This window comes from Sphaerodactylus townsendi, linkage group LG01 (genome assembly GCF_021028975.2).
Source record: "Sphaerodactylus townsendi isolate TG3544 linkage group LG01, MPM_Stown_v2.3, whole genome shotgun sequence".
Lineage (NCBI taxonomy): Eukaryota > Metazoa > Chordata > Lepidosauria > Squamata > Sphaerodactylidae > Sphaerodactylus > Sphaerodactylus townsendi.
Genome location: NC_059425.1, coordinates 82031945 through 82059557, shown reverse-complemented (window position 1 = coordinate 82059557; position 27613 = coordinate 82031945). Strand labels below are relative to the sequence as shown.

At 40.6% G+C, this 27613-nt stretch overlaps 1 protein-coding gene across 13 annotated transcripts in view; it reads right to left on the bottom strand.

Moving 5' to 3' along the window:
* Positions 1–27613, bottom strand: part of RGS7 (regulator of G protein signaling 7) — a 228464-nt gene that overhangs the window by 97920 nt on the left and 102931 nt on the right. For all 13 annotated transcript variants that reach the window (XM_048485428.1, XM_048485436.1, XM_048485443.1 and 10 more), the window contains one exon: positions 17352–17448. In XM_048485428.1, coding sequence (XP_048341385.1) covers positions 17352–17448 — 97 coding nt within the window. The remainder of the gene's footprint in view (positions 1–17351; positions 17449–27613) is intronic.

The window sequence follows — 27613 nt, the reverse complement described above, 5'->3', positions numbered from 1 at the left end:
AGCAGAGGAGAAAACAGACTCATCCTAGAGGGTAGCACACTAGCAGGATTTTTGGCACTTCCTCCCCTGTCCAAATGGCCATGAAACACGAGCAAAATCCACTGGGATCAAATCTGGCTGTTAATCCAATGTTAGTTGCGCATTTAGCTGACGTCCTCTGGAGCTTGCTCTCTTCTCCTCTGTCTAACTTACTTTGACCCACCTGAAACTTATAACGGTCATATGGCAGCAGAACAGATTGAGTTTGATTATTCCCCCCCCTCCCCTGGCTTTTGGGTGGCTTTTGTGAACAGAATTATCTAAAGCTTCTCTATATTTAGAGATGTAACTGAAGACATTTGTGCAAGAGCACAGCAAATGTCTAAGCAGAGGGCAAACTCCTTGCACACTTTGTCCTCTAAGGCAAAATGAGATCTCAGTTTCATCTCTATTGATAGTCCTTTCCCTTCCAAGTTGTTTATCTAAACTTCTTCAAACTGAATTTGCCCTACAACAGAATGGTAGTTTTTTATATCTGCCCCATATTTATTTCAGCAGTTTTAAAAGGGTGTGGGAGGATAAGGGTGGACCTCAAATTACTATGAATAAGTACAAATTATGAATGAGTGAATCCCCCCATCCTGAATTGTAATTGAGGAACTAATTACAAGCTCCATTCTCAAAAAATACCCCACTCCAAAACTTTTTATTGAAAGTTCTACATTGGCTCCAAAAATGCGGATGTGATAAGAAACTATCAATATTCTATAACATACTGAATCCACAGAATAATTCTGCAAAGATTATATTGCCATTTATTGCTGAATTGGTACACGTTGTGCTTTGTGCTACAGACAATCAATGGCTGCATGACTGCACTATTCTCACCAAATGATCTTCATAAGACAGCATCCAGTATAATATTTACAGATTTGGGCAGTTTAGACCATTCATTTGCTGTATTGTGTGCTTACCTCAGATTGAATCCCAACGTATCACAGACTGGTGGTACAAGGAAGAAGTGGATGCCAGTGAGCAAAGCTAGAAGTCAGGATGAATTAGTGGACTTTTTCATGATGAAGTGTTAATTTTTGGTTTTATGTATGAAATGGTTATTTATTGTAATTGAACCATGTTGTAAACCACCCCAAGGTGAGGGGCAGCCTATTAAACCAAATTCGTAAATAAAAAAAATCTAATTGTTATAGTTGGATAATTATGATAAGTAGTTCTAAAACTTAGGAAAAAATTATAAAGGTATTTGCCCTCAATTTTTGCTTCAATAAGCATTCCAGAAAGGTTAAATATGCTTAGTCTTATTGAACATAATGAACATAATGAACCCAATGAAGTGCTTAAGACTGCTTTGACATGATTGACAGTGCCGATCTAACCAGAATTACACCCTTCTTAGTACCTTGAAGTCAACGGATATCCTCTGCTTAGGAAGGCATAGTAAGGCATATTTCGGACCCTCACAGAACAATTCCATCTAAAAAAAGTATGCATCCAAGAATTCATTATGCTACACCTGCCACAAATAGACCTATCAACTGCCAGAGTTCTTTCAAAAGTATAAAACCTCACACAGCCAAAATGAAGACAAAACAAAAGCAAATCAAATGGGAGCATCAGAGGGGAAATGTGTCCTGAAAGACCAATGTGATCTAGCCCACTGAGATAGAATGATAGAATTGTAATGGGCCATACAGGCCATCTAGTTCAAACCCCACTCAATGCAGGATCAGCCTAAAGCATCTCTGACAAATGTTCAGCCAGTTGCTGTTTGAAGACTGACACTGAGGGGGAACTAACCACCTCCCTAGGCAGCAGATTCTACTGCTGAACAACTCTTATCATACAATTTTCCCCCTAGTATCCAGCCACTACTGATCCACGTGTGATTTGAACCCATTATTGTGAGTTCCTTCATCTGCTGCCAACAGGAACAGCTCTCTATCCTCCTCTAAGTGACAGCAATTTTTCTCCAAGTCCCTCAGACTTTCCTCATAGGGCTTGATCTCCAGGCTCCTGATCATCCTTGTCGCTCTTCTCTGCACCCACTCCATTCTGTCCATATCATTTTTGAAGTGTGACCCCCAGAACTGAACACAGTACTCCAGGTTTAGCCTAATCAATGTGGTGTACAATGGGACTAAGACATCTTACGATTTGGATGCTATTCCTCTGTTGATACACCCCAAGATTGTGTTAGCCTTTTTTGTCGCTGCATCACACTGGCTGCTCGTATTGAGACCATCCATACCCCAAGATCTTGTTCACACTGCTACTCAGAAGTATAACCTCCATCCAGTGCGTGTAATTTGGATCAAGGGATGGACTAACCACATTGTTGGTCAGAACCAGCAAGGCAATTCTCATGTTCGGATTCCCTCTATAGTATACTTTACCCTCTCCGCTGTGTAAATATGACATCAACTTTTCTAATCTCAGTTTCAGCCTTCATTTACACCATCAAAGCATGAGGTTCTACATCTCTGTCCTCATGATGTGAGCAGTAACATGCTGGCTTAGTATAAAGATCCATCTAATTCGGTATGCCATTTCTGACAACAGCCAGCCAGATGCCTCTGGAAAATACACAAACAGGCCAGGAAAGTAACGGCTTTCCCAGCAAGCATTTGGCACTGAAAGGCACTTTGAATATGGATAAATCCAGTTATCATAGTTAATTGTCTCAGATTATGACCATCCTTCATAAACGATTTGTAAAACAATACAATGGAGATCTGAGCCTGGTGTGTGTGTGTGTGTGTGTGTGTGTGTGTGTGTGTGTGTGTGTTCCATCAGTGTCAGTACTGTCTACTCAGACTGGCAGTGGCTCTCCAGAGGTTTTCATATCACCTATTGCCTGATCTCTCTAACTGGAGGTGCCGGGGTTTGAGCCTGGAATCTTCTGCAAGCCAAGCAGACACTCTCCCACTAACAGCCCCATCCAAATGGTGGGGCACCCAGCCACAGCACCCCGCAGTTCCCAGGAGTGCTTTCTGGAAGTCTGGGGAGTCAAAAAGGAAAAAAAACCCTGCCACCCTAAAGCCCTCCATAGGACTCTCAGGAACTTATGCCACCAAAAAGGTGGCACAAGTCCAGGAACTGGATGCTGGTGTGTCTGGTGGCGAAGCAGGGGTGGAAGCTGACTAGCATTGGTTCCTCCCCTGGCCATGGCCCAAGACTGCCCCCGTGATGCCAGCAGCAGTGACAAAGGCACAGGGATGCTGGTACAGTATCCAGTGCTGCATTCCACCACTGGAGAGGGCCGCAGCAGCCATCTGCTGACAGATTTACCCCTCTGCCAGGGCAAGTGCCCCAGGGAGGGCAAATCCACCAGCTCAGCCCAGCACTACTCTCACCAGTAGATCCCCCTCCCCTTTAGACACAGCCCCTCCATAATTAATTATAGGCTTGCAAAACTAGTAAATGTCCAGCTTATATTTAAGCCTTCTGTATTCTTAATGTCAGTTACATTTAATAGTACAGAATTCTATATCTTAATGACAAAAACAATTATGATTGCTAATGTAGAAAGAGTGGCAAATTTATTAATCTGTTTTTAATGTACCATCTTTGCATTTACTAATCCCATGTTCCTTGGAACCATAGCAGGAAAAGTGTTTAATGGCATCTGTGCTGTCGCTATCCCATTCAGCTACCTACTGCCGCTGGATAGGGATCAGCATCAACAAAAACCAATCCATCAATAAACAAACCGAGAAACGGGGGAAAGTCATTAGACATTTTATTTCAGAAATGTGATTAGATCTGCTTGGGTGAAGTTAGATTCTATTTCTACCATGCATTATTGTAGAAATAAGCAGGGCATAGTAATTTCAGGGCAAAGGAAATACTCCACTGTGCACATATTCATTGTAATAAAGTAGGTAATTTGCACACATTTAAAACATTCTCTGCAAGGTTTTTAAGACCACTAGTTTTTCTGTGCTTGCCTAAAGGCATCTTTTTCTATAAAGGTTATGAGAACCGCTTGGTACAGGTTTGAGTCTCTATTTATAGCATCTTGCACCTGAACGTAGATGTTTAAAGAGAGAAACTGTGGCAGGAGACAAGCTTGTGCAGCAATGACGTCAATGGTCCTGGAACACTCACACAAGATTGATTTGGGCTCCATAAGAAGACTGGAAGAAGCATTTTCTTCTTCAGCTCCAAGAAGGTTGGTTCACAGTTTTCAGCAGAACTATGAACACTGGAAACTCAGATAAATAAGCTTTGCAGTGAAATCCCACAAAGGGTACTTGGGACTGTAGACTTATAGAAGGCCCTCAGGATCTTGGGAGTTGTTCCACCAAATGGCCTGGGAGTTCCCAGCTCAGAGAGTTGCAGCTCAGCTCAGAGCGACAAGTTTCCAATAGTGAGGTCTCCCACCTAGCCCATATTGCCAGACATGAAAAATGGAAAAAAGGGGCATTTGTCATGGCACTGTTGCATGCGCCACTTATATGAAAAGTTATTGACTTTATTTTATTTATTTATTAAAATATTTCTATTCTGTCCTTCTCTGTGGCTTCAAATTAGTTACACTGCATAATTAAAACATTACAACTTAGTTACAATGCATAATTAAAACATAATTAAAACCCCAATGATATCCGCCCTCAAAGTGGCTTACAATTGTCTTCCTGCCTCACCCCACAAAAGACACCTTTTGAGGTAGGTGGAATGGAGAGAGTTTTGAAAGAACTGTGACTAGCCCAGCAGGCTTCATGTGGAAGAATGGGAAAACAAACTAGGATCACCAGATTAGAGTCTACTGCTCTTAACCACTGCACCATGCTGGCTCTCAAATAAGCCAAATAAAGCCTGATAAGACCTAATAACGTGCAATAAAATGCCGGGCAGCAAGATAGCAAATATTCAAAGAACTGGTAACAGCAGAGTAGACTTTCAATAACAAAATAGGATTCTTAACTTCTGTTTGCCATTCTGATTGTCATGATCAGTTCTCCCTCTGTATCAGACAGCGAAGACGAAAACAGCCTACCTCACACCCTGTTAATCCCCTCACTGACAGTGAAGGGATGTTTCAGGAGTGGAAGCGTGAGAGCAGCTGTTCATCAGAAGAGGATGAACCAGCTGCTGATCCAGAGTCCTCTGTGCGGCCCTTGAAGTTAGGACTTTCTCAGAGTCCACCCTCAGTACCCCAAGCAAAAAGTCCTCCCAGTTCACCCACCCCTTTAGAGCACCGTCGCCAATGGTTATGCCTTGAATTGGCTGAGCGTAGACAGTCAGCTCAACTGGCTGTTCGTCATTTGTAAGCTACTAGCAGGACCAGCTCTCTGAAGCAACATTCCTCCAGCATTTCCGCCCTCATGCTGATAAGAGACAGCTCACAGCCGGTGCATCATTTGGTAGATAGTGGGGTACTCCGTCACCCACTCGTGACGGGCTACTCTGCTTCGGTCTCCGTGGATTGCCTTAGGAAAAAGCCTGCTTTCTGAGTACTTGCCGCACCGTTGGACTTTGCCCCCCCTGGACCTGCTCTTTTGTATTTCCTGTGTGTTTTGCATTGTGACGCATCCTGGTGGACTGGTGAGAGCTTGCTTACTGGTTCTCTTGGGATTGAACTCTAAATTCAGCAAGCCTGGCTGTCCCAGGTGCCTTAGGAGACATTTCTCACCTGTGTTTAACCTGCAGTAAATATCTATCAGCTGCATCCTGTCTTCTGTCCATCCTTGACAGTCAGCTCATGACACTGATCTAGTTAGTCCAGGCTAGCTGAATTTTGTCACTCCTCAAAAGCTAAGCAGTGTCAGCCCTGGCTAGTACTTGGGGTTATTATATTAATTAGCCTTCTTCACTCTTACAGTAACATCACTAATGCAATGCCTTCCATGAATCCATGATATTACCCACAGAATTAAAATGATGATTGGATTGATTATTTTTAGATCTCCTGGTGTTTTTTTTCCTAAGCTAAATTCCTTCTGGCATGTTGTTTTCCTGGGAGCTGCACTGAATTGCCAGGAGTGGTGCATATAACAATTATGCTTTATCTTTTATTCTCCATTTCAAGCTATACCTGCACTCACTGGAGCAGTGGTTTTTAAACTTTGTTCTAGGAAGTTTGGGTATTCTGGGAAGTTATTAGGATTCCTCACGATGAAGATGATTAACAATGGCCAACGATCTTCTGTAAGGGAAGTCCAATGAGATAGGTCCCAGCACTTCTGTCTGGCTCTCCCTTTCCTTTCTCAAGCACAAAAAAACTTACTTGTGATGAGAGTAGTATAGTGTAGGAAGAGGGTTACTGATGCAAGGAGTAGGGTTGCCAGCTCTGGGTTGGGAAATACCTGGATATTTGAGGGGTGGAAGGGGAGGGGAGGGACCTCACAGGGTATAATCCCATACAATCTACCATCCAAAGCATAAATTTCCTCCAGGAGAACTGATTTTGATTACCTAGAGACCAGTTGTAATAGTGAGAGATCTCCAGGTGCCACCAGGAAATTGGTTAGTGTCTAACAGGGAGGCTTGCTGAGCTCCTTCTGACTAGAAATGACAATCCTGTTCTGTCTATGAATATACCAAAGAGGCCAGTGGCTGACGTCAATAATGAAATCCAAAAAATAATAAAATAATGAAATGCAAAAAAAGAGAGAAAACTATTCTTTGTCAGAGTCATTTTGTTCTGTTCAGTTGCACCTTGAATTGTTCTGCCAATGTGGACAATGTTTAAAAATCCTGTTGCCATGGCAAATTTAAAAGCCAGGAGTCAAACAGCTATTCTTTCAGCCTCCGTTTTACTAAACAAAATCACTTGAAATGACAGGCGCCTAAAAATTACTTTGGCTGCACTAACAACATATCTTTCTGCAGTGTCCCAAGTGCAAAAATATGTTAAGGCTGATTTCTTCTGCACCTAACTGCCACTGGGAGGTCCATTCCTAGCAGTGCTTTACTAAATAATCTGGAATCTCATCATGATATTACTTGATATGTTTGCTTCTGAATTCTTTGCATACTGTCACACACCTCAGGCTGCTTTTAAAGAGTGTGGAAATTTCAACGGTTCAAAATGCTGCAGCTAGATTCACTGTGATGAGCACATGTAACCAGTTATGTCAACTGTACCATCTTCCAGCTTGTTTTCACATCCAATCCAAAGCCTTAAGGGTTAGGGGACTATGGTACCTGAAGGACTGCCTCCAAGGAAAGGTCTCAAGGCTGGCTGCTGGTTCTCTACTGCAGGAACAGGCTTTGTCAGAGGAGAAGGGGCTGAGTGCACAAGACAGAACCTTTAGATCTGTCACCCACTAGCTATAAAATCTTCTCCCTAAGTCTTCTCCTTACCCTCTGAAACTGCCTGACAACTCAATTATTCAAGAGTAACAAGTGTATAGGTTAAGCAAGGCAATGTAAAGACTGTTATGATGCTACCATGAACAGAATCCACTTGGGTGCTTTTCTGTCAAATAAGTTATTTGCATAAAGCAGCTCACATTTTGGGATTTCTTTGTGAATGGTAAGACTAGCCCAGTTGATCTGGGAGCTGCTTTAAACAAATGACTCCCTCAACAATGTAACAAGGATGGGGAACAAAGGACTCTGGATACAACTTGCACAGGGGTACAGAGCAACCATCCAAGATCATGTAACACTGACCCCTGTGTGGTGAAATGTTTGCTCTCTTGTTCAGAAACGACAGTGAGGGCAGCAGGCCGTTAGAGAATCTCCACTAAAGCTTCTCATTGGCCTCATGTCTGCACATAGCACAATAAATTGTATTAAACTACTGATTACTGTCAGTGATGAAGGTGGGGAAGTGGAACCAGGTCACAGGAACACCCATCAGAGTCTTGTTTTGTTTTGTTTTGGAAATAACTCTTGAGCAGGAGCAGTTTAATCTTGGAAATATGAACTTGGAATACCTGCAGCAGTACACTTGAAGGTTCATAACCTTTCTTAACTGGTGTTAGTATTGATTCCTGAAGGTGGGGAAAGGTGGGGAAGGTAAGGAATATATTTACCTTTCCCCACCTTCGGGAATCAATACTAGCACCATGTGTGTGGGAGTGGGTGTGTTTGGAGCCTGCACTGGCTGTTGAAATGACTAGTTACAGCACGGCATGCCACCAGTATAACGGATAAATGTGAAATGTGCATTAGAAAGAAACTGGGAACTACAGAAGTAAGCATCAACATGATTATTCTTTTTCACTCTATAAAATCAAAAGGAAGAAGACAGCAATAATTTGAATTTCTAACAAAGCAGGAAGAGAAATATATTAGAAGGACTACAGGATGTGTAATAACAACAAACCCAGTTAAATGTTTGAGAATAACCTTGACTGGGCAAAATAATACACTATTTAAAGATAATTGCAAACCAATGTGGGTGAAGATACCTTCAGAGGGGGTCTAAGGTAAAAATAAATAAATCTCATGACTGGGAAGAATTGCTACAATAAAAATGAATGTACTGCCAAAACTCAACTTTTAATTTCAATTGTTACCTATTTATATACAGGGATTCCACCAGAGAAGAATAACTCCTCCAATATCCCCAGTAATGTCCCCCATACAGGCATAGTATGATAAGCATGTAAGGGAAAATAATGACTTCACAACATATGGAGATTCTCAATGAAAAATTAAATCTTGGAAAAATGTAAAGAATGAAGGCAAAGAGGTACAATGGCTACTATATTTTCAGCTAGTTTCAAGATTTAAAAAGGGGTGTTCACACAGGAAGAGGCATAATAAGGAACTGAATTTGAAAAGGTGATATTATTAAAACAAATCTGTAAATTATTACTTCAGCGTGACACAGAAAAATGTGTGGGAAGATTCTATAAATTCTGTTTAGATACATGATAACAGGAGCCAGAGTAATATTCACAGCACAATGGAAAGCAGAAAAGTATCCATCCCAGGAAGACTAGGAAAATAAATCAACTGAATATGCAGTAATGGCAAAATTAATGAACAAAAGACCAATTCAAGAATTTAAAGATAAATGGAAAGAATATTATTTGTACTATTTCTTGTACACATCACGGGACACAACACAGGGAAGAATGAAGTGGATATATAGGAATTATTTGTAATATTCTTTATATATTGTACTGAAAATGTGTTATAAAGGGAGAAAACAAACATATTATGAAAACATCGTAAAAGAATAATTCCATTTAGTTTTGGGGAGTATTTTTAGAAATGAATTATAACAATTGCCACTGCAAGTTTCTTTTAAATCTATTTTATATTCTTATTTACTTTACAATATTGTTTAACAGTACAGTATTGTTTTACAGTATTGGGTTTATAAAGTATTAGACAGGGTAATTAATGATTTCAGGAATATTAGAATAATCACTCTAGTTTCCATTATTATATCATCATTTAGTGTTCATAACTGTTATCATCACTGTTTAATATATTAGAAGTACACATGCATATTTCTTGCCTCAGAGAGTAATCACAATTGGATAAGGTTGTTAATTCTCTTTCCTTTTTCTTTATTCTTATGTGTTCTATTTATAACGATTAAAAAATGGAAATTAAAAACCAGACATGTTTTTCTCTGGTAATAACATACCTTTCCTCAAAACAGAACAGAATTAAAACACTTTGTAAAATTTTTATTCATCTGTGCCGATTTCCACAGGAACAAGCTGAGACAAAAACCCTCATTTAGGAAAAGGGCAAGAAATGTAACTTAAATTGAATCTCTATGAATGAACAGCAATTCACATACAGTCTAGCCATGATTATGTTCCAGCTAATGACAGTTCAGAAAGTTTCAAAATTATCTTTTCAGTCTGCACTAGCCCTTGATTTTTAGCAGCTACCAGTAAAATGTGGGGGGAAGAGCATTATTATACTGTCTGGTTAATGGATACTGACAGTTAAGACAACTGCTTTTCACAGCAGATTACTTTTAAAAGGCACTTTAATAAGTCATGTTTAAGTCTGTGATGACAATTTTTCAAAATTGCCTCAGACTGCCATTACTGTACTCTTGCTCTCTCTCTCTCTTCTGCAAATGCTCCAGATGGCTCAATCCAATAGAATAGAAAGTAATCATAAGAAATGAAGAACTGATAAATCAAACAAAGTCTTTTTAATGAGATTTCATTTTCCATTTTCATTTGGTTTCTCCAAAAACACAGGTAACCCTTGATCCCAGCTTGTCTCTAGCTTTAAAGTAAACTATTAAATGGTCAATGCTAATGTATACCTTCTCTGTAAAAATGAAATGTGGAGAGCCAAATCATCTCTACACACTAACATTACTGAAGACATGGCTTTTCATTTAATGAAAGCTGCATAAAACTATTATTAATCACAGTCAGCAAGTCTTTTCACTGATATAGTGAGCTCCAACATTGTCATGTCAGTTCTGTACGGAAACACTCTTAAAGCCAGTATTTGTTCATGGTTGCAGTGTTTGAGTAGGACCAAGGAGGCCCAGGATCAAATCCCAGCTTGCCATGAAACATACTGGGTGGCCCTGGGCCATCACTTTCTCTCAGCCTAACTTCCCTCACAAGATTGTTGTGAGGATAAAGTGAAGGATGGAAGTACCATGTCTGCCACCTCAAGCTTCTTGCAGGAAGAATGGGATAAAAATGCACCAACAGAAACTGCTTTTTTAATCATTATTTCTACAGAGCGATGGTTGTGTACAGGACTGTAGGCGCAGAACCAACTTATGGGATTTCTAAGATCTCTGGGAACCCCATAAGTAATACATGAAAGACTGTTACCCCCGCATTAGTTCTTCCTTTTTTATATAATAGGGTGTTGGCAACCACTAAGCTGCTGACCAAAGAATTCATACAGGCCTATTTGCTTATTGTTCCTTCACTGTTACTAACTAGAATTGTAACAACCTTGAAGAATGCCCCTTGTTCTCAGTCCTACAGAATTTGTGGACTAAGTTGTTTTTGAGGTCTCACAGTCTCTAACAAGTACCTTGAGGCTGCCCTTTTCTGATACAGAGTTGAGAACATAGCAAAATGTTTAGGCTCTTTTTCTGGAAAAAAGGGCAGCAAAGAACAATACTGATAAGGTGAGACAGGGCCTTAGTTCACAAGACGTCAAAGGGCGAAATACTGACATCTTCCAATAAGGGTTTCAGCCTGTCCCAAGTGTTTTGGGGAAAGAGAAAAATCTCCTCCATTCTAAATGATTGATTGATTGATGAGGAGGTTACTTTGGGTGTATACTTTTCTTCCATTTTGTTGTAACCTGCCTTCTATCCTATAAAAGTAAAAGACAGTAGCCATTTTAGTGTGGCTCCTCTAACTCTAGCTTGCCCATTCATTGGCATGAATAAAAACTTTTATTGATTTTATTCCTTGTCGGCTTGAGCTTTTTGGGCTTAATTTCTTAACTCATTACTCCGTGGTAACAGGACTATTGAAGAATCATAAGTGTCACCGCAATTGGAGCAGTCTGTTCCCTTTAGGTTGGGAGAATTAGCAGGAACAGACTGTGCAATGAGAGAGGGTGGGCCAGGATCCCCATCAGTTTTTACAGAGGTCTTTCCCCTTAGAAATCAGCATGAGCCAAAAGTTAGAAGGTTTAACAATTTTTACACACACAATTCAGTAAAATACACACACACATACAGAGTTTCAAGGACATATAGTGAGGTGAAAGATAGATGGGAACAGAAAAGGGCATTGAGGTAGGGGGGACATTTACCGATCTAGAAGAAGGTCCAGTGCTGTATACCAGGAGAAGGATGACATCGGGCGCAGTAGAACTAGAACCAGATGGCACCAGATCCAAAGGGCGAGGGGACCTAGTTTGTGAGGTCTAGTTACAAAAAAAGTTAGCCCTCTGGCAATGATAAGAGGGGCTACTTCCCGGAAACAAAGCAAAGTTCCATTCCCAGGCAGGAACAATGCACTGGGGAAAGGGGTGATTGCATTAAATCCTGGGTACACCCATCTCCTGATGAGATTGGAGCTGTGTTTATGAAATTAATGCCAGGGGCATTCACAATCAGAGGGAGTTTGGACTGATATAATAAGCATCCTCAGAAAATTGGCTGGATCCCTGATAGTCAGTCAGGAGGTTGAAGATTAAATTAATGTTAGGAAGGAAGAGACTTCAGTGAGCTGATTGAGTCAGGGTGTGGAGTGTTTGTATGTCCCTTGTGGGATGGAGGCTTGAGGCTGTGATGTTGTTATCCAGATTCAAACAGCTGCACTTACAGGGAAGGCATTGTTCACTGTTATTCATATTTTATTGGGAGGGGGAAAGCATGTCATGAAGATTCCTCTTAGTACCAAAGTCCAAGAATTAAGATGTGGCATCCATCTTGACCTGGACTGACTTTGATAACAAGTTATGACTGGTAGAGCTTTTTTAAAAAAAATGGCCCACCCCTGTCTTGCTATGGGCTTGCATGCCAACATAAGATCTACATTTTTTACAGTAGAGGACACAACACAGGGAAGGATGAAGTGGAAGAGGAAAGGATAACAAGGATAATGTACATAATGTAGGAGGTGGTCCAGCAACAGCAGGACAAATGTTTAAAGGTGCAGGAAATGTTTGGGAATGGGAGGAGCAAAGGTCAAGGCAGAAAGAGAGGGGGAAGAAAAGCTATGGGGAGTTTGCAAAGAAAATACACAAAATTTGTATTGGAAGTGGAAAGAGATGCCAAGCTAACACAGGGACTTGAGGCCTAACCTTACAGAAAAGCACCCAAGTGGATTCTGTTCACCTGACCAAACCTGTAAGAAAGCTGAATGATTATCGCAGTGGAGTTTTGGACAGAGGTGAAAAGAGTTCTGAAGTGTAAGTCAGGTCAGAGGGCTGCAGTAAGCAAAGGTAAGAAATGTAAGTGTCAGTTTTAGTTGATGTAATAGAGAGGAACTGGTGAGTTTTACACAGCTGAAAAGTGATTGAGGAATAGGAGCTTGATGAAAATGATGGGTTTAATCTTGGACATATTTAAATTTAGAAGTCAATAAAACATCCAAATAGAAGAAGCAGACCAGTGGAGATGCAGGACTGGACTGAAGAAAGAAGGCTGAGAATCCAGGTTTCCATTATTTCTGCCAACTTTCTAGTTTCACATTAGTCTACTCTTATCCTAATGCATATTATGAGCATGCAGTGGTGGAGCTATAAGGGAGCTGGGTGTGTGCTGTGCATTGGACGTGTGCCCCTTCCCCTGCACCCCCAACCCACCCCTGCACCCCCACTTATCTTAGTTCCTCTCTCCTGCCCCTTAGTTTCTCTCTCTTCCCACCAGGAAATTCCTCTCTCCTGCAGCCTGGTGGGACCTCACTCTTAAAGGCACAGATTTCATCACATCCAGTGGTCTCAAGTTTGCTGGCTTTGTAAAAGCTTTTAAATTACTGTTACATCAATATTGCTGATATAGCAGTTATATTGATATTGTAGCCCTTTCCAAGAAATAATGCCCCCTAAATGAAAGAAACAAAGCAATTTTCTGGACCACGTGCTGCTAAAGAAGGGGACCATGTCCTAGAGCTGATATTCTCTCCCCTCCCCCTCCCCTGCACGTGTGTGCGCACGTGCGCGCACACACACACACATCCTGCCACTGCTGCTGCCACAGGAGAAGAGAGAGGCTTGTTATTTCGATATTCCTGTATTAGATCTATCATTATTTCAATAGATCTAATATGGTCCAAATGCTTGAAGTTGAAATAAAGTTTTAAAAAGCCATACATTCCCCACATCCGCTCCCTGCCACCCCTGTAGTGTGTGGGGGGGATTCACACCATCCCTAGAAAAGGGGGGAGCTGAATGTATGGAACATTGGGTGTATAGCAGGGCCAAGCACTCTCTGTTGTCAGTATTATATCGAGATATCGATATGAGAATTTGTGGTCGTTGTGTTTTGGCTAAGCCTGTGTGGTGGACTTTTTTTTCTTTGACTTCCACTTGCTGACTACCTAAAGATGCTGGCAGGACAAGTAGAAAGCAGGAAGCAGCCAGCAACATGGAAGGGGGGTGAGAGGGAAGACGTAGATGGCAGTGCAAGGGAGTGGGATGGGTGAAGCTGGCCATGGATAGAGTGAAGATGTCTGGGGCAAAGCTGTGCTGAGTGGCAAATCTTCCCCACTCTGGTTGTAAAGCAGAAATTTTGCTAGAAGTGGTGTTGATTGCTGTGGAGATAATAGAAAGTGAAAGTTGGGCTTGAGGAAATACATCCATACAGGAAATATTGCCACAATGGACATTCACCCTGCAGCAGGTCAGACACCTTGTACATAATCAGCCAGTACAAATGAAATGCCCAATACCTCAGTTTGTTTTTTAAAAAACATATTTTTAGTCCACTCTTCTCCCAAAAGGGACTCAAAGAAGCTTAAGCCAAATGAAACTTGCACTAATTTGGTTTGTCAAGCTTTTCAGACAGAAAGTTATTTGATGATTTTTGTATTGGACAGAATCCAGACATTTATAGGCAAATGTGGTGATAGTGCCAATTTCCACCCAGCCATATCCCTCTGTGCCATTCAAGTATCTAATTAATCTCCAGGGTGTTTCCTGACCCTAAGGAGTGACTTTGGAAAGGCGGCAGCATTAAGAACAGCTTAGAAAAACCAAGGTGCACTTATGGAGCACCATGTATAGTCCTTTGAATAACTGGCAACAGTTTTCACAATATAATTTCCTGAAGAAACATCGAAGGCTTTGAATGCCCAGGCAAATGAATCAGCATTTACTAAAAATGTGCCTTCATTATGGTTCAGTTAATCTATTCTGAATGTGTCTAGATGATTAAATTCAAATGTATGCCCTCCAAGCTTCAAAGCTGACAAAAACCCCATTAACATCATTAACCCTCCCCCTTTCTTATCCACAAGAAAATTCTGGAAAGTTTAACTCAGTAAAGACTGGGGTTAAACAAAATCAGAATACATAATTTTATTTAACAATACGGGATCATAAAAAGAAAGGTTTCATTAATCCAGATTGCCTAGGCAAGCCAAACATACTATAAGAGCTGTTTGTTTTTTCCTTTAGTGAATTCTTCAATGTTATGCTGAACTATGAAACCTTCATTCAGATAATCTTAACAATGGAAAAGCCTCTACAAACTGTAAAGTCCATCATCAAAACCATTTTTAAATACCGCAGAAACATTCCTCACAGATGTTCTGGTTTATTGAAACCATATATGATAGTGCATTGCTCTACAGCATTTCCATGGTTAATATATCAGGTTTCCTTCACTAATCATCAGTTAAAACAATTTTGTATGTAATCACAGCTGAGCAAATTAATCCTGCAATATATATCAAGTACCTCTTGTTATTAGTGATATTCTAATCAGCATCAGACACCAAGGCTCACTGGGACTCTTCAGTTTGATTATCTCTGATGATTGTTTCAAATGATTAAGATATTAAATGGCAACTTTCCTGTCAGAAGTGATATGGAATGCAGCAATAATACTATGGAGGAGGAGAGAACCATGGAGCTCCTTTGTCAAAGAGCAAGATAATAACGTATTGAATGACAGACAGAGCAATGTTTCTGAATCTTCACAATAATTATGAATACAAAGAGAAACAGCCTAAGGAATATCTATACCTCAGGTATGGTTTACACTAACACTGTTTCGGCTTTATTTGTCCACATAGCATGGAAAAATAAAGTGTTTCCAGTGACAACTGTTCTTTCCATTTAAAAAAAATTATGTGAGGTATCTTTGAAGCTATGGAGGCTCAAAATCTGAGCATATTGCTGATTCTCATATTGTGTCTGCACAGTTTTGAAGATACCTCACAGAAAATTTTTGTTAAAAGGAAAAACACCACATTCATGAAACTGGCGGGAATATTGAGCTTATTAATTTATATAAATGATGGAAATGGCAGGCAGTCACAATGCCAGATGAGTAAACGTCCCTGGGAAACAGCACCGCTCTTTCCCTCCCCAAACGATGTATTCAAACCTCGGGGAGCGAGGTTTTCAGAATACTTCGGCTTCCACCCATTGCCGAGCGAACGGTAGTGAGTGGAAGCCAGCATATTCCCTGCTCCGCCCCCAAACGGCTTCTTACCTTCTCCCTGGCTTCTGTCGTTTTGGGGAGGCCAGAGGACACGCCTCCTGGCCTCTGTCGCTGCAGCCGTCGCTCTGGCCATGGTGGCATGTCCCCTGCCCCCTCAGAGCGACAGAAGCCAGGAAGAAGGTAAGAAGCTGCTCGGGGGGGCTGCATGGCTGTGCGGAGCCTGCCGATGCAGCCCCGCAAATCTGGCCATGCAGAAACACTATAGAGTTGCAAGAGACCACGATGGCCATCAAGTTCAAGCTCCTGCCATGTTGGTCTTTTCCCAATGCATCTATATTGCTTTGATCTGAGTGGTCTGATTCTGTTCCCAATTTGGGTTTTGAAATAAATCCAGAAAGGAAAACATTTCCATGTAAGTAGCAAGAAAAACGAGTTAACCTTCTATTCAATCATGTTTTCTGACTAATGGGTTTTAATGTACAGCATCATAAGTAAGTAGGTAAAGGCAAAGACATTGTTCATTTAAAACATTTCAGAATATTCTTGTTCTATGACCTAAACCATAGTGATTTAGATTTACAATTTTATGAAATAAAAATGTAAGGCATACAAAAGACAGACATTATTTTGGATCTTGACCTAAGCATAGTATGATTAGTTTTGAAGGGCAGAAAAGCTAGTATGATTAGTTTTGAAGGGCAGAAAAGCCCATCAGGATTCAATTATGCCAACAATTAGATAGAAAGCCACTGAAAGCAGTCAAATTGAATGCCTTTCCAAAGCATAACCAATTTAATATGTAAGTCTGATACATTAAAATATTTTTACTGTACAATTTTGTCGTATTTACTGTATTTACTGTAGTGATTTATTTTAATGTATGACTGAAGGAAAAGAACACCAGAAGAGCCCTGATGGATCACGGCAAAAGTCCATCATCCCATTTTCCATTGTCAACCAAATCCCCTGTAAGGCTTACATGCACAGCCCAGAGGCCCCTACAGTTGGTTCCTAGCAACTGGTTCTTGGTGGCACACTGCCTCTGAGCACAGAGTCCCAATTTCTTAATTGTGGTTAATAGACACCGATAGGCCCATGTTAATCTGTGTAGACCCTTTGTAAGAATCATGCACATTAGTGACCCTCACCACATCTTGTGGCAGCAGGTGTGAAAAAATGAATGTAGATTTCTTTTGTCTGTCCTTGTCCCTGTGATGCCCATCAATTCCATGAGAAACCTCAAATTTTAGTACTAGATGAAATGGAGCCCAACATAGCTAGTTTGCTAATGACTTGGTCGCTAACTCAGTATCAGTACTCGCACATATCTGTTACAATCAATGCAAATTGAACACAACACAAATTGGATTTTAAGTCTTACCAGAAAAGACACTGGGAATCTTGGATAGAAAGCTTTTAACTGTCCGAATGGGAATCCCATTTTTTTCATCCTGCATACGTGCTATGACATCCTCCATCTAGACACAAAAAAGAAAAGAAACAAAGCAAATTATTTTATTGTAATTTGTATGCATTCCAAAAAAGGCCAAAACCTGAAATTTATAATTCTGTATTTCACAGGAGAAAGATAAACAATTCCAAATTATTAGATGCCTTCAGAAAAAAAATGATGGAATAACTGAATGACCTGCCCACTAGCATTCATAACTTTCTTTCATGTATCCAAGTCCTGAAAAGCCCAGAGGACAGAAGTGGCACTAGCAATTGCAAACCACATAGAAAAAAAATATAGCCACTTAACTGAAGCTTTGGGCTTGATATTTTAAATGGAAGTTTTCCACTTTAAAATTCAATACTGAAAGCAATCTGTGATTAACACATATGCATATGAAGTTGCATAATAGTGAGTCAGACAACAGCCCATGTAGCTCATTATCTTGTTAACTGGAAGGTGATCTGCAAGCCATGGTCTCCCACCAGTACATCTGCTGTGCAACATTCATCTATTGACATTAAACTACTGTCCCTATAGAGGCTGCAGAGAGCCTAACCTTCCAGAATCCATGGTTGAGCAACTATAGCAACAGATGACAACAGTCACTAAGGGCAGGGCTTTTCCTCATCCGGCCTTAGGATTGCCACCAATCTGAAGTTTCCTTAATGGAGGCTTAATGGGTCATTACATATCGGGTGATGTTATTTACCTCCATGTCATGAAGAGCTTAAGTAGCATATTTTAAATTAAAGGAGCAGAATATTTTTCTCCAGGCTTTTGACAACTTTATGTGGCATGCTGTTCTTAAACTATTCTTGCCCTCCAGGTGGCTTACTGGACAAAGAAATTGCCCCTGAATGCAGCAATCAAGCGATCCAATCATTTTCACCACATTTCAAAATCTCTATCTTCACAAAGCAATACAACCAGATTCAGAACTGACAAATCAAATTTCCCCAGTTCATAATAATAATTTTTATCATAGTGAACCTCACTTGCAATCAAATTCTGTCTCTAATTAAAATTAGGTTGTCCTATTTGTTTGTGTGTTTTAAATATTTATATACTTCCCATTCTCCTGAACATCTCAGGAGCCAAAGTAGGTAATAAGAATATAAAAATTATTTGATAAAACAATAAATGTTAAACATTATTTTTAATTTATAGGCCACATTAGCACTTGTGCTACTGGCTTTGATTGCACTAGACCAATATCCATGACTGGCACATCATCATCAGTAGATTACTTTAATCCCCTAGTTGATTTTGATGAAATGATCCTGTTTACTGAAACTGAGTTGAACTTCATATGAATGGCAAAGATAATTTACAGAACAATAGTGTCACGGATCCAGCAATCAAATTATTGCCAAGGTCAAGAAATTCATGTACTTCCTTCCTGAACAAATCAATCAAAAAATCACTGGATGAACTAATCATTTTAAGAATCCTGCATGCCATCTGAGGCAACAAACAATCTTTTCAGAGAAATTAAAAACAAAACAAGTACACTGGTTAGTACAAAGCATTGTTTCCCCCAATACTCCAGTTGTCAAGTGACAATGTGAGAAACTTCATGTGCAAAATAACAAGAGCCTTTACAACTGTGTTTCTAAATAAAAGAAACAGTCCCCATTTGACCAGTGACCTTCTCCTGATGGTGTTCATAACTGATGATGCTAAAACTGTTTGATCAACCAGTATTAACCCAGTGGTCATCTTCATCCAAAAACAGTGGATTGATTATCCACTAAAAGACATCCTGTGCTTTTTGGAGTAGTTCTCAAGGATGATTGCATTAAGGATAAAACTAAACTCCCATACAAAGTGAAAGGTGAAAAATATTTTTCTATCAGAGAACAGTAGCAAAATATTCAGAATTTCAATGTTTTTAAAATGTATTTGTCTATAGTAGGCTGAAGACTCCACTGCAGCACTTCCATTGAAATAACGTTTACAATGACAGGATGAATTCAACTCTTGCATAGACAGTAGAACAAAGATAGGCTCTTTCAGAGGCCAACCTTATCACTAGATCACTAATGTCAGCAAGTCAAGCCTCAAGAATCACATTGCAGAATTCTGTGAGCATCCCCTGCTCAGTCAGTTGTCATCCAGCTTTTGAAAACAAGTCTCAACCCTGATGCAGGAAAGAGGTGGAAAAACAGAAGCCAGAAAAATGAAATGTGAAATAGCTTCGGATCTCTGTTACTAGATATTTACAAAGCGTTAACTGCTGAAAACCGACAAGCAGAGATTGGATTCAGATGGTTTGCAATGGTTTGCTAGAACCTGTAGCTAATTTTTTCTAGTTCACAGAATTGGCTGTTACAGGCCTGGCCTCTCTGCCCCTCCCTTAAATTCCAGGCTCTTAAAGGGAAAGCATTAAGAGGACTTCTCCTCTTAAGAGGACCTTTCCCTTTAAGATCCTTTAGGGAGGGACCGAGGCCAGCCTGGAAAGTGGAGTTTACCAGGCAGGAGAGGGAGGAAGACCTCCAGGCTCTGCCAGCTGCCTGAAACTGAGTGGGATTGCAGTTGGTGGCACGATCCGGGCCGTTGGGGGCTGGGCAGAAGCCTTCCCGCTCCCACCAACAATCCCAAAAGGCCAATTGGACCCTTGGCGGTGGCAGAAGCCCTCCCTCTCTCCCCATTCCCCCCAAAAGGTCAGTTGGACCTTGGGGGCCGACAGAAGCCTTCCCTCTCCCCCCCCACTCCCCCCAAAAGGCCAGCTGGACCCTTGGAGTGCTGGGCAGAAATCTCCACTCTCCCCCCAACCACTCCAAAAGGCCAGTTGGGCCCTTGGGGGGCCAGCAGAAGCCTTCCCTCTTCCCCCAACCACCCTAAAAGGCCAGCTGGGCTCTGGGGGGGGCAGCAGAAGCCTTCCCTTCCCCGCCACCCTATTTCCCCTGCTTCTAGTCTCCCCTTGCTTCACTCCCCCCCCCCACAACTAGCTCAACTGGCATTGTTCTGTGAGGTGGTGATTTTGGGTTGAGTTAGTGCAAAAATCATGAGGATCTGTGTGGATCCGTGTTTTCCAAGCAGGTTATTGCACCACTGCGGTGCCACATGGTGTGGGATGCGTGATTGTTGTATTCAGATATATGGCTAGGGGCTTCATCTGTGATGTGCTGGTGATTTTGGGGTGACTTAGTGCAAAAATCATGAGGATTCATGAGGACCCCTGTTTTCCAAGCAGGTTTTTGCACCACTACTGTGCCACGGAGCATGGGAGGTGTTATCGTTGTGTTCAAGCACGTTGAGCTGTGATGACATGAGCTGCGATGTGCTGGTGATTTTGTTTGTTGGATTTATTTGTTGGTTTGTTGGATTTTGGGGTGACCAAGTACAAAAATCAGGAGGATCCATGAGGATCCATGTGTTTTAACTACATTTTTGTGCCACTTTGGTGCCACGGAGCATGGGATTATTGTGTTCAGACATTTGTCTAGGTGTATGAGCTGTGATGTGCAGGTGTTTTTTGGGTGACCAGGAAGAAAAAACATGAGAATCCATGAGGATTCATGTTTTTCAATCAGATTATTGCACCACTTTGGCACCACGAATCGTGGAATGTGTGGTTGTTGTGTTCAGACATGTGACTAATGGCTGGAGTTAGGATGTGCTGGTGATTTGGGGATGACAGTGCAAAAATCATGAGGATCTGTTTTTTTTCAAGCAGGTTTTTTCATTAATATTGTAAAACTCTTATAACATTATCTGGTTTTGTGCACCTCTTTTTTGTTCTTATTGAAGTATTAATTGTATGAAATAATAAACTACCTTTCGGTTTATCTTTTCTTATACTTAGAATGGTCATTAGGGCAGCAAACTGGTTGTTAAATTATTTGAATCCCACCACTGCCAACAAGGATGCAAAAAGTAGCTCATATTCACTAGCTGTTTCAACAATAGGATCCTTTGCATGCAGCTAGACCCCAAATCAGTTGTCCAGCACTGTTCATCAACATTGCCTGGAACAATGCACAATCTGTAACAACTTAGTTAGGGTGAGACAATGCAGTCCTGTTCTAGTTTTGATCAAGTACTCTAATCTTGGAAATGCCACCTGTCCTCAGGCACAGTTGCTTGCCTTCCTGATATGTCGCTGTTTACTTCCTGAACAGCAAAGTAAAGGATAAGCTCCTCTGCTTAGTTTCAGCATTTAGCCTCTTGTGGTCCATTTATCTCCTTATCTGTTTAAACCAGACCAGCATTTCTTTTCAAACACCAGCAAATCTTTCATGTGTGTAAGGCACAGAATAGCTGCCAAGATTATAAAGAAGGAAGACAGTTCTGCAACAAAATATCCAACTCACTGCTTTCAAAACATGACATTGTATTCACAGAGCTGCAAAGAAACAACAAAAGCTAGTTAGACCAATACACTAAAAGCATCCGTGTTATGGTAAGTATCAGAAACATGAAGTGTATGTTTACTTGAGCTTATAAAATACCCAAATGGAAATGTCAGAAAATTCTTTTTTTCCCAATAAATCATTAAAGTTCATTCTCATTTCATAGAGCAGGCCAAGAATGCCCCATGTTTGTGAACAAATGTTTTGCTACTCACACACTTATGTAAAACTTATTAAACAGTTACTATTATTTATTTTAAAATTTTAAATAGTTAAGAATTTCAGTCATAGGAAACATCCATATGTAGACTCATAAGAGTCCATAGGGAAGAATTGTTCAAGTATCCCTCAAGATATCACAGTGCAAGGACACAAAATTATTGTGAAACACTCTGCAGTTATTCCTGTCATCTGTTATGATGATGGAATGCCCAAAACTGCTCTAAGGCAGACTTTAAAATTATTCAGGCTGAGGGTACATGTATTGTGCCTATTCAGCAAGTTCAAGGCTGGAACTCATTTTTCAAACATTTTAAAGACTGGTGGAACTGAGTAGGAACGCAACTGTTACCCAAAATGCTGGGGTCTGCCCCTTTTAGAATGTGGGAATTAGCAAGGGCAGACCTTGCTTAACAAGAGGCTGGGTAAGCTTGAGATGTTTGTTGACATCTTTTGCAGAGAGGGGTTTCTGCAAGAAGTCTGCTGGAGGATTTTGTAAAAGTTTAACAAGTTTTACTAAGAAAAGTAAAACAATAAAAATACAAGCACCCAAATGGTCAAAGCACACAGAGACATCACACAGTTCTAGGATATGGATAGTGTTGCGTAGACAGGTCTGGAATAGATAGGTATTTTTTGTACAGGAAGTCTATAATTACCTCATCCTGAAGAGGGGATCCAGAAAAGCAGTATCCAGGCTTGCCCTGGGATCCAAGGAAGAGGGGTAGAAAGCAGATGGCATGCAGTGCAACTGCACTCAAGGCAGGCTCAGAAGTACTGGGCACTGACTGTAAAATGGATGGCTATTTTATAGGGAAGATCAGGCCTTCTAGCCATACTAAGTCACCTTGATCTCCCAGAACAAAGGAGATTCTGGTCTCCAGAGAGAAGACAGTAGAAGAGCACTTGTGAGTACTTGAGTACTTGAGCTAAGTGTTTGAGAGGTTAAAATTAATGGTCGGCACTTGGCTTAATGGGAGTGCCCAAAGATGGAGAGGAGCTGATCTAGTCACTGCTCTTTAGACAAAGCCAATATAAATGAAGGTGGTCTTGAAGAGAGGTCAGTAGAAATCAGAATAATCAGATAAGCATTGTTGATAGAGGGCTGGCAGGAATGTCTTTGATGGGATCATGTTGGTGTCCATTGTTTCACTGAGACAAATAGACTAGAGCTGGAGATGAGAAGTGACTTGTAGGTATTGTTTTACCTTTAATCCCTTTAGGAAGGGGTGAGCCAGGTATTTTACAAGGGTGATGTAGGCGAGGACAAGTCCAGACAGGTTTTTCTGTCACCGAGCCAGTGCAGAGAATGGGCAGCCCATCTTGGCACAGCACTGCTAGGCAGCCCAGGGATTGGCAGGATGGGTAAGAACACATACTTCAGAAGCAAAGCCCCCCCCCCCCCACAAGGTTCTGTCTAATAATGCAACAATGCAAGAACCTGTCAAGTATGATTTTAAAAAACCCCTCATTTAATTTGAATATTTCATTCTACACCCATTCTCTGTAATGGCAAATGTCTAGGAGGCCATCCCATGATTTTTTTGAATGTAAAGTTCATATCTTGGAGATCTTCACATGAATGGAGACACAAAGCTGAAAACAGTAGATGGATTACTTTGTTCAACAACATGGAGCCTCCACGAAGAAGTTCAAACTTCAATTCACTACAAACATTCTATCATCCACCCGCAATATCATCAATATATATAATTCTCAACACGACTTAATCTGTGGATACTTACATCCAGAGACAGGAGCCATATAAGAAAGATCCTTCTATACCTTTTTCCACTGAAAGTTCTAAGTGCGGTCAGTAGTGGTGCGGAAGAAGAGTAGCATGCTTCTGCAGTAGAAAACTCACTTGGTGTTTGGACTAGGGGGAAGGTGGGCTGAGAAATGGGGAAGCAGTTGCTGGGCCCAGCAGGACAGCAGTGGTTTGCCACCAGGCTGGGCTTGGTATTTGGGCTGGAGGATGGGTGTGTGAGGAAATGGGGAGGCTGTTGCCAGACTCAACTTGGTGTCTGGGCTGGGGGGAGGGGGTAGGAGAATTGAGAGGCTGTTGTTGGGCTTGGTGTTTGGGCTGGGGCCACTAGGCACTTGGAGCCAATGGAAGCATTCTACAAGGAAGAAGCTTCAGGAAGTGGTGGCTGATGAATTCAAAATTGCATTGAGATCTTTCTGTGGAAACAAGTATGCAAAAATGAGAAATACCCCACATTTGCAATATTTGCAACAAATCTAACATTTAACAATCTAAAAATAATTTGGGAATTTTAAAGTCCTAAAATAATAAGGCAACACCTCTAGTTTAGCAAACAAATGCTCTCAGCCACCCCACAAAAATCAATGTGATCTAATAGTTAGATTTTCAGACTGGGATCTAGGTTAAAATTTTCATTTTGCTTTGGAAGCTCACTGGGTAACTTCAGGTCAGTTTCACATTCTCAGCCTAACTTACCTCAAATGGCTGTTATGAGGATAAAATGGAGTTGGAGGAATGATAATAGCTGCTTTGGGTCCCCACTATGGAGAAAGATGAGGCATAAATGACATGAACAAATGTAGCTGAAGATGGGGCCAGATAATAAGTCGGATGGTTGGTAGGGGGAAAAAAGAATGATCCTAATTGGAATTATTAGGAATGATCCTAATTAGGTGATGAGCTGGAAGAGATTTATGCCAGTTAAGAGACAATCTAGGATCTGCTTATCACAGAGAATCATGGCACCACACAAAAGATCTATGGTTCAGAGTCATTCTGATGGCTTGTTTATTGCTAAAGCATAAGGCTACTGTGCTTTTACAATGAAGCACACTTTTACAATGAAGTACACTATGTTGAATAGTGTACACATATGTGTATGCTATCTACTGTACTAAAGAAGACCTAGATATGGTAACAAAGTTGTTAGCATGCATATCTGTTCTTAAGAATGCAGTAGCCATCAGCAGTAGTTATTTGAAGAACACAACACTTTTGCCATTTGTTAACAAAGCAACACTACAACAGCACATAACCAAGACTCTGTTGACAGAAGGATGTCACACAATAATCAGTTCATGTTTCTCTTACAAGTTGATTAAAGAAAACACATGAAGCTGCTTATACTGAGTCAGACCACTGGTCTGTCAAGGGCAGTATTCTCTGTTCTTACAAGCTATGGCCCTCCAAGGTCTCAGGTAAAGGTAATTCACACCACCTATAACCGTATCCTTTTAATTGTAGATGCTGGATATTAAATTGAGAACTTTCATGCAAAACAGATGCTCTACCACTGAATCATAGCACCTCCTTCTAAAACAACTATTAGAATAACAGGATTTCATATGGGAAGACAAACTTGTGAGGAAAGAATTTTGAGATGGCAGAATGAGTTCACTTCACGAGACAGGAAAAGATATTCAACATTTTTAATACCCTGTAAAAACTCTCTAAAATTTCATCAGGGAGAATTATTTTTAAATAGCCACGGCTTAGAGCTTACATAGATGTTATTTTAGGCTTTGTTACATAGGACAGGTCCGCTCAGCAACTGCCCATGCAGCAACAAAGATACCCCATAAATAGGGACATCTTTGTCAGGCATTTGTGTCATAATATTCCTATACAAACAAGCTCAGCTAAAATGAACCTGCAATTTTCATATTCTCTTGCAAAAAATAAAATAAAAGGTATATATGCTAACAGCAACTTTTGAGATTTCCATATTACATTAACAGTGAATAGTGATAGCTATTTATACATGAACAATATAAAAATGATACAAAGTCAATCATGTTTAAAAATACTGAGACACACCTAAGAAAATTATTATAGAAGATCTGTGTTAGAAGTTCAATCAACCAGCTTCTCTGAGTGAGGCCTGTAAACTAGCCCATTTCTTAGAAACATGCAGTGTAACCCTAAGCATGTTTACTGTGAACTAAAACCTATTATGCTCTGATGTTTACCTACTAGTACGTTTATTTAGGATTGCAGCCTTGGTTATGAGCACAGGTGTCCATGCTTAGAAAGATCCTGAGGATTATATATTGCATTGCAGGAGTACTGTGAGACACATCAACCTGTTCACTAAAACCCTTTTCTGTAAAGGAAAAGCCTTTTCAAAGATAGTTATTCTTGTCTGAAATTAAATCCCTTATTAGGGGAAGCATAAATTTTCAGTCATTTACGTAATACATGTCTCAGCACTGTGCATTTGACACAAAGAACTGTGAGCACCATACTGCTTGAGAAGCTCTAGCCTACTGAAGTCCTCTTATGCATTTTAGTTTCATTAAAGCTAAAATTTTAGCTGCCTTGTGAACCTGATTGCGTCAAGATGGTTAAAAAGAAGAAGAAGAAGAAGAAGAAGAAGAAGAAGAGTTTGGATTTATATCCCCCCTTTCTCTCCTGCAGGAGACTCAAAGGGGCTTACAATCTCCTTGCCCTTCCCCCCTCACAACAAACACCCTGTGAGGTGGGTGGGGCTGAGAGAGCTCAGAAGAGCTACTGTAATTAGCCTAAGGTCACCCAGCTGGCGTGTGTGGGAGTGCACAGGCTAATCTGAATTCCCCAGATAAGCCTCCACAGCTCAGGCGGCAGAGCTGGGAATCAAACCCGGTTCCTCCAGATTAGATACACGAGCTCTTAACCTCCTACGCCACTGCTGCTCCATTACTATACAAGTCAAGTCAAGTCTAAATGTACTTTATGTAGGCAGAATGAAAAGAAACTGAGGGAGAAATTCCTTATGATCAACAATGCAGATTTTCTGGAAAATCAGAATTGTAATTTTTTCTGGAAAATGATCCAATGCTCTCAGTAGAGCATGCTTTCATTTAACATGCTTATTTTAACACATTTAGCAAACAAATTTTATATCCTAAGAGCAACAGACATTTGCATGGAAATATTTGATGAGGGGAGGAAACTGTGGTTTAATTTTTTTATTGAGACAAATTCATGTTATTATGTGGAAATTTTTTTTTTCAGGAACAATACTTGCAAAAATGTAAAATCAAGGACTTCCTTTGTCTTTAAAGAGCTAAAAATGGGAGAATGTGACACTTGGCTCTGCCCCATGTGCACAAGGCCTGCCTGCAGCCACACTATGTGTCTCCCTTTAAACCAGATCTAACATGCTTATATTTGATGTGGTTTAAAAAGGGAAGCCTCAGTAGCTCCACAAGTTGTGCTCTGAATGAGCACGACATAATAAGTTTGCTCTCTTTAAATGCAGCTCACCATTCAAGGTAAAAACCCTCTCCATGGAAGCCTGGGGCACTTCAGTTTTACTGCCACAACATCACCTGCATTACTTGTTAGTATCTTACTGAATTGGTGATTATAATATCCATCCCTCCATTTGACAGGAGACACACATTTAATAATTTTAGTTTTGGTTTGATTTGATTGCACAGTCAATCTACTTTTATTCTGTAACCTGGGAATTGGTTCCTTTTTTCCCCAGTACACTGAGACCACATTACAGTGAAGTCAGTTTGGCTAAGAAAAAAAGTCAAAAAGAGGTGCACAAAATAAGAAAACAGCCTCTATTATATCAGTTTGATATTGCATTCAATCAGCTTGGATGCAGGCAGGAAGACTGTGCATTGTATAGAGAACAC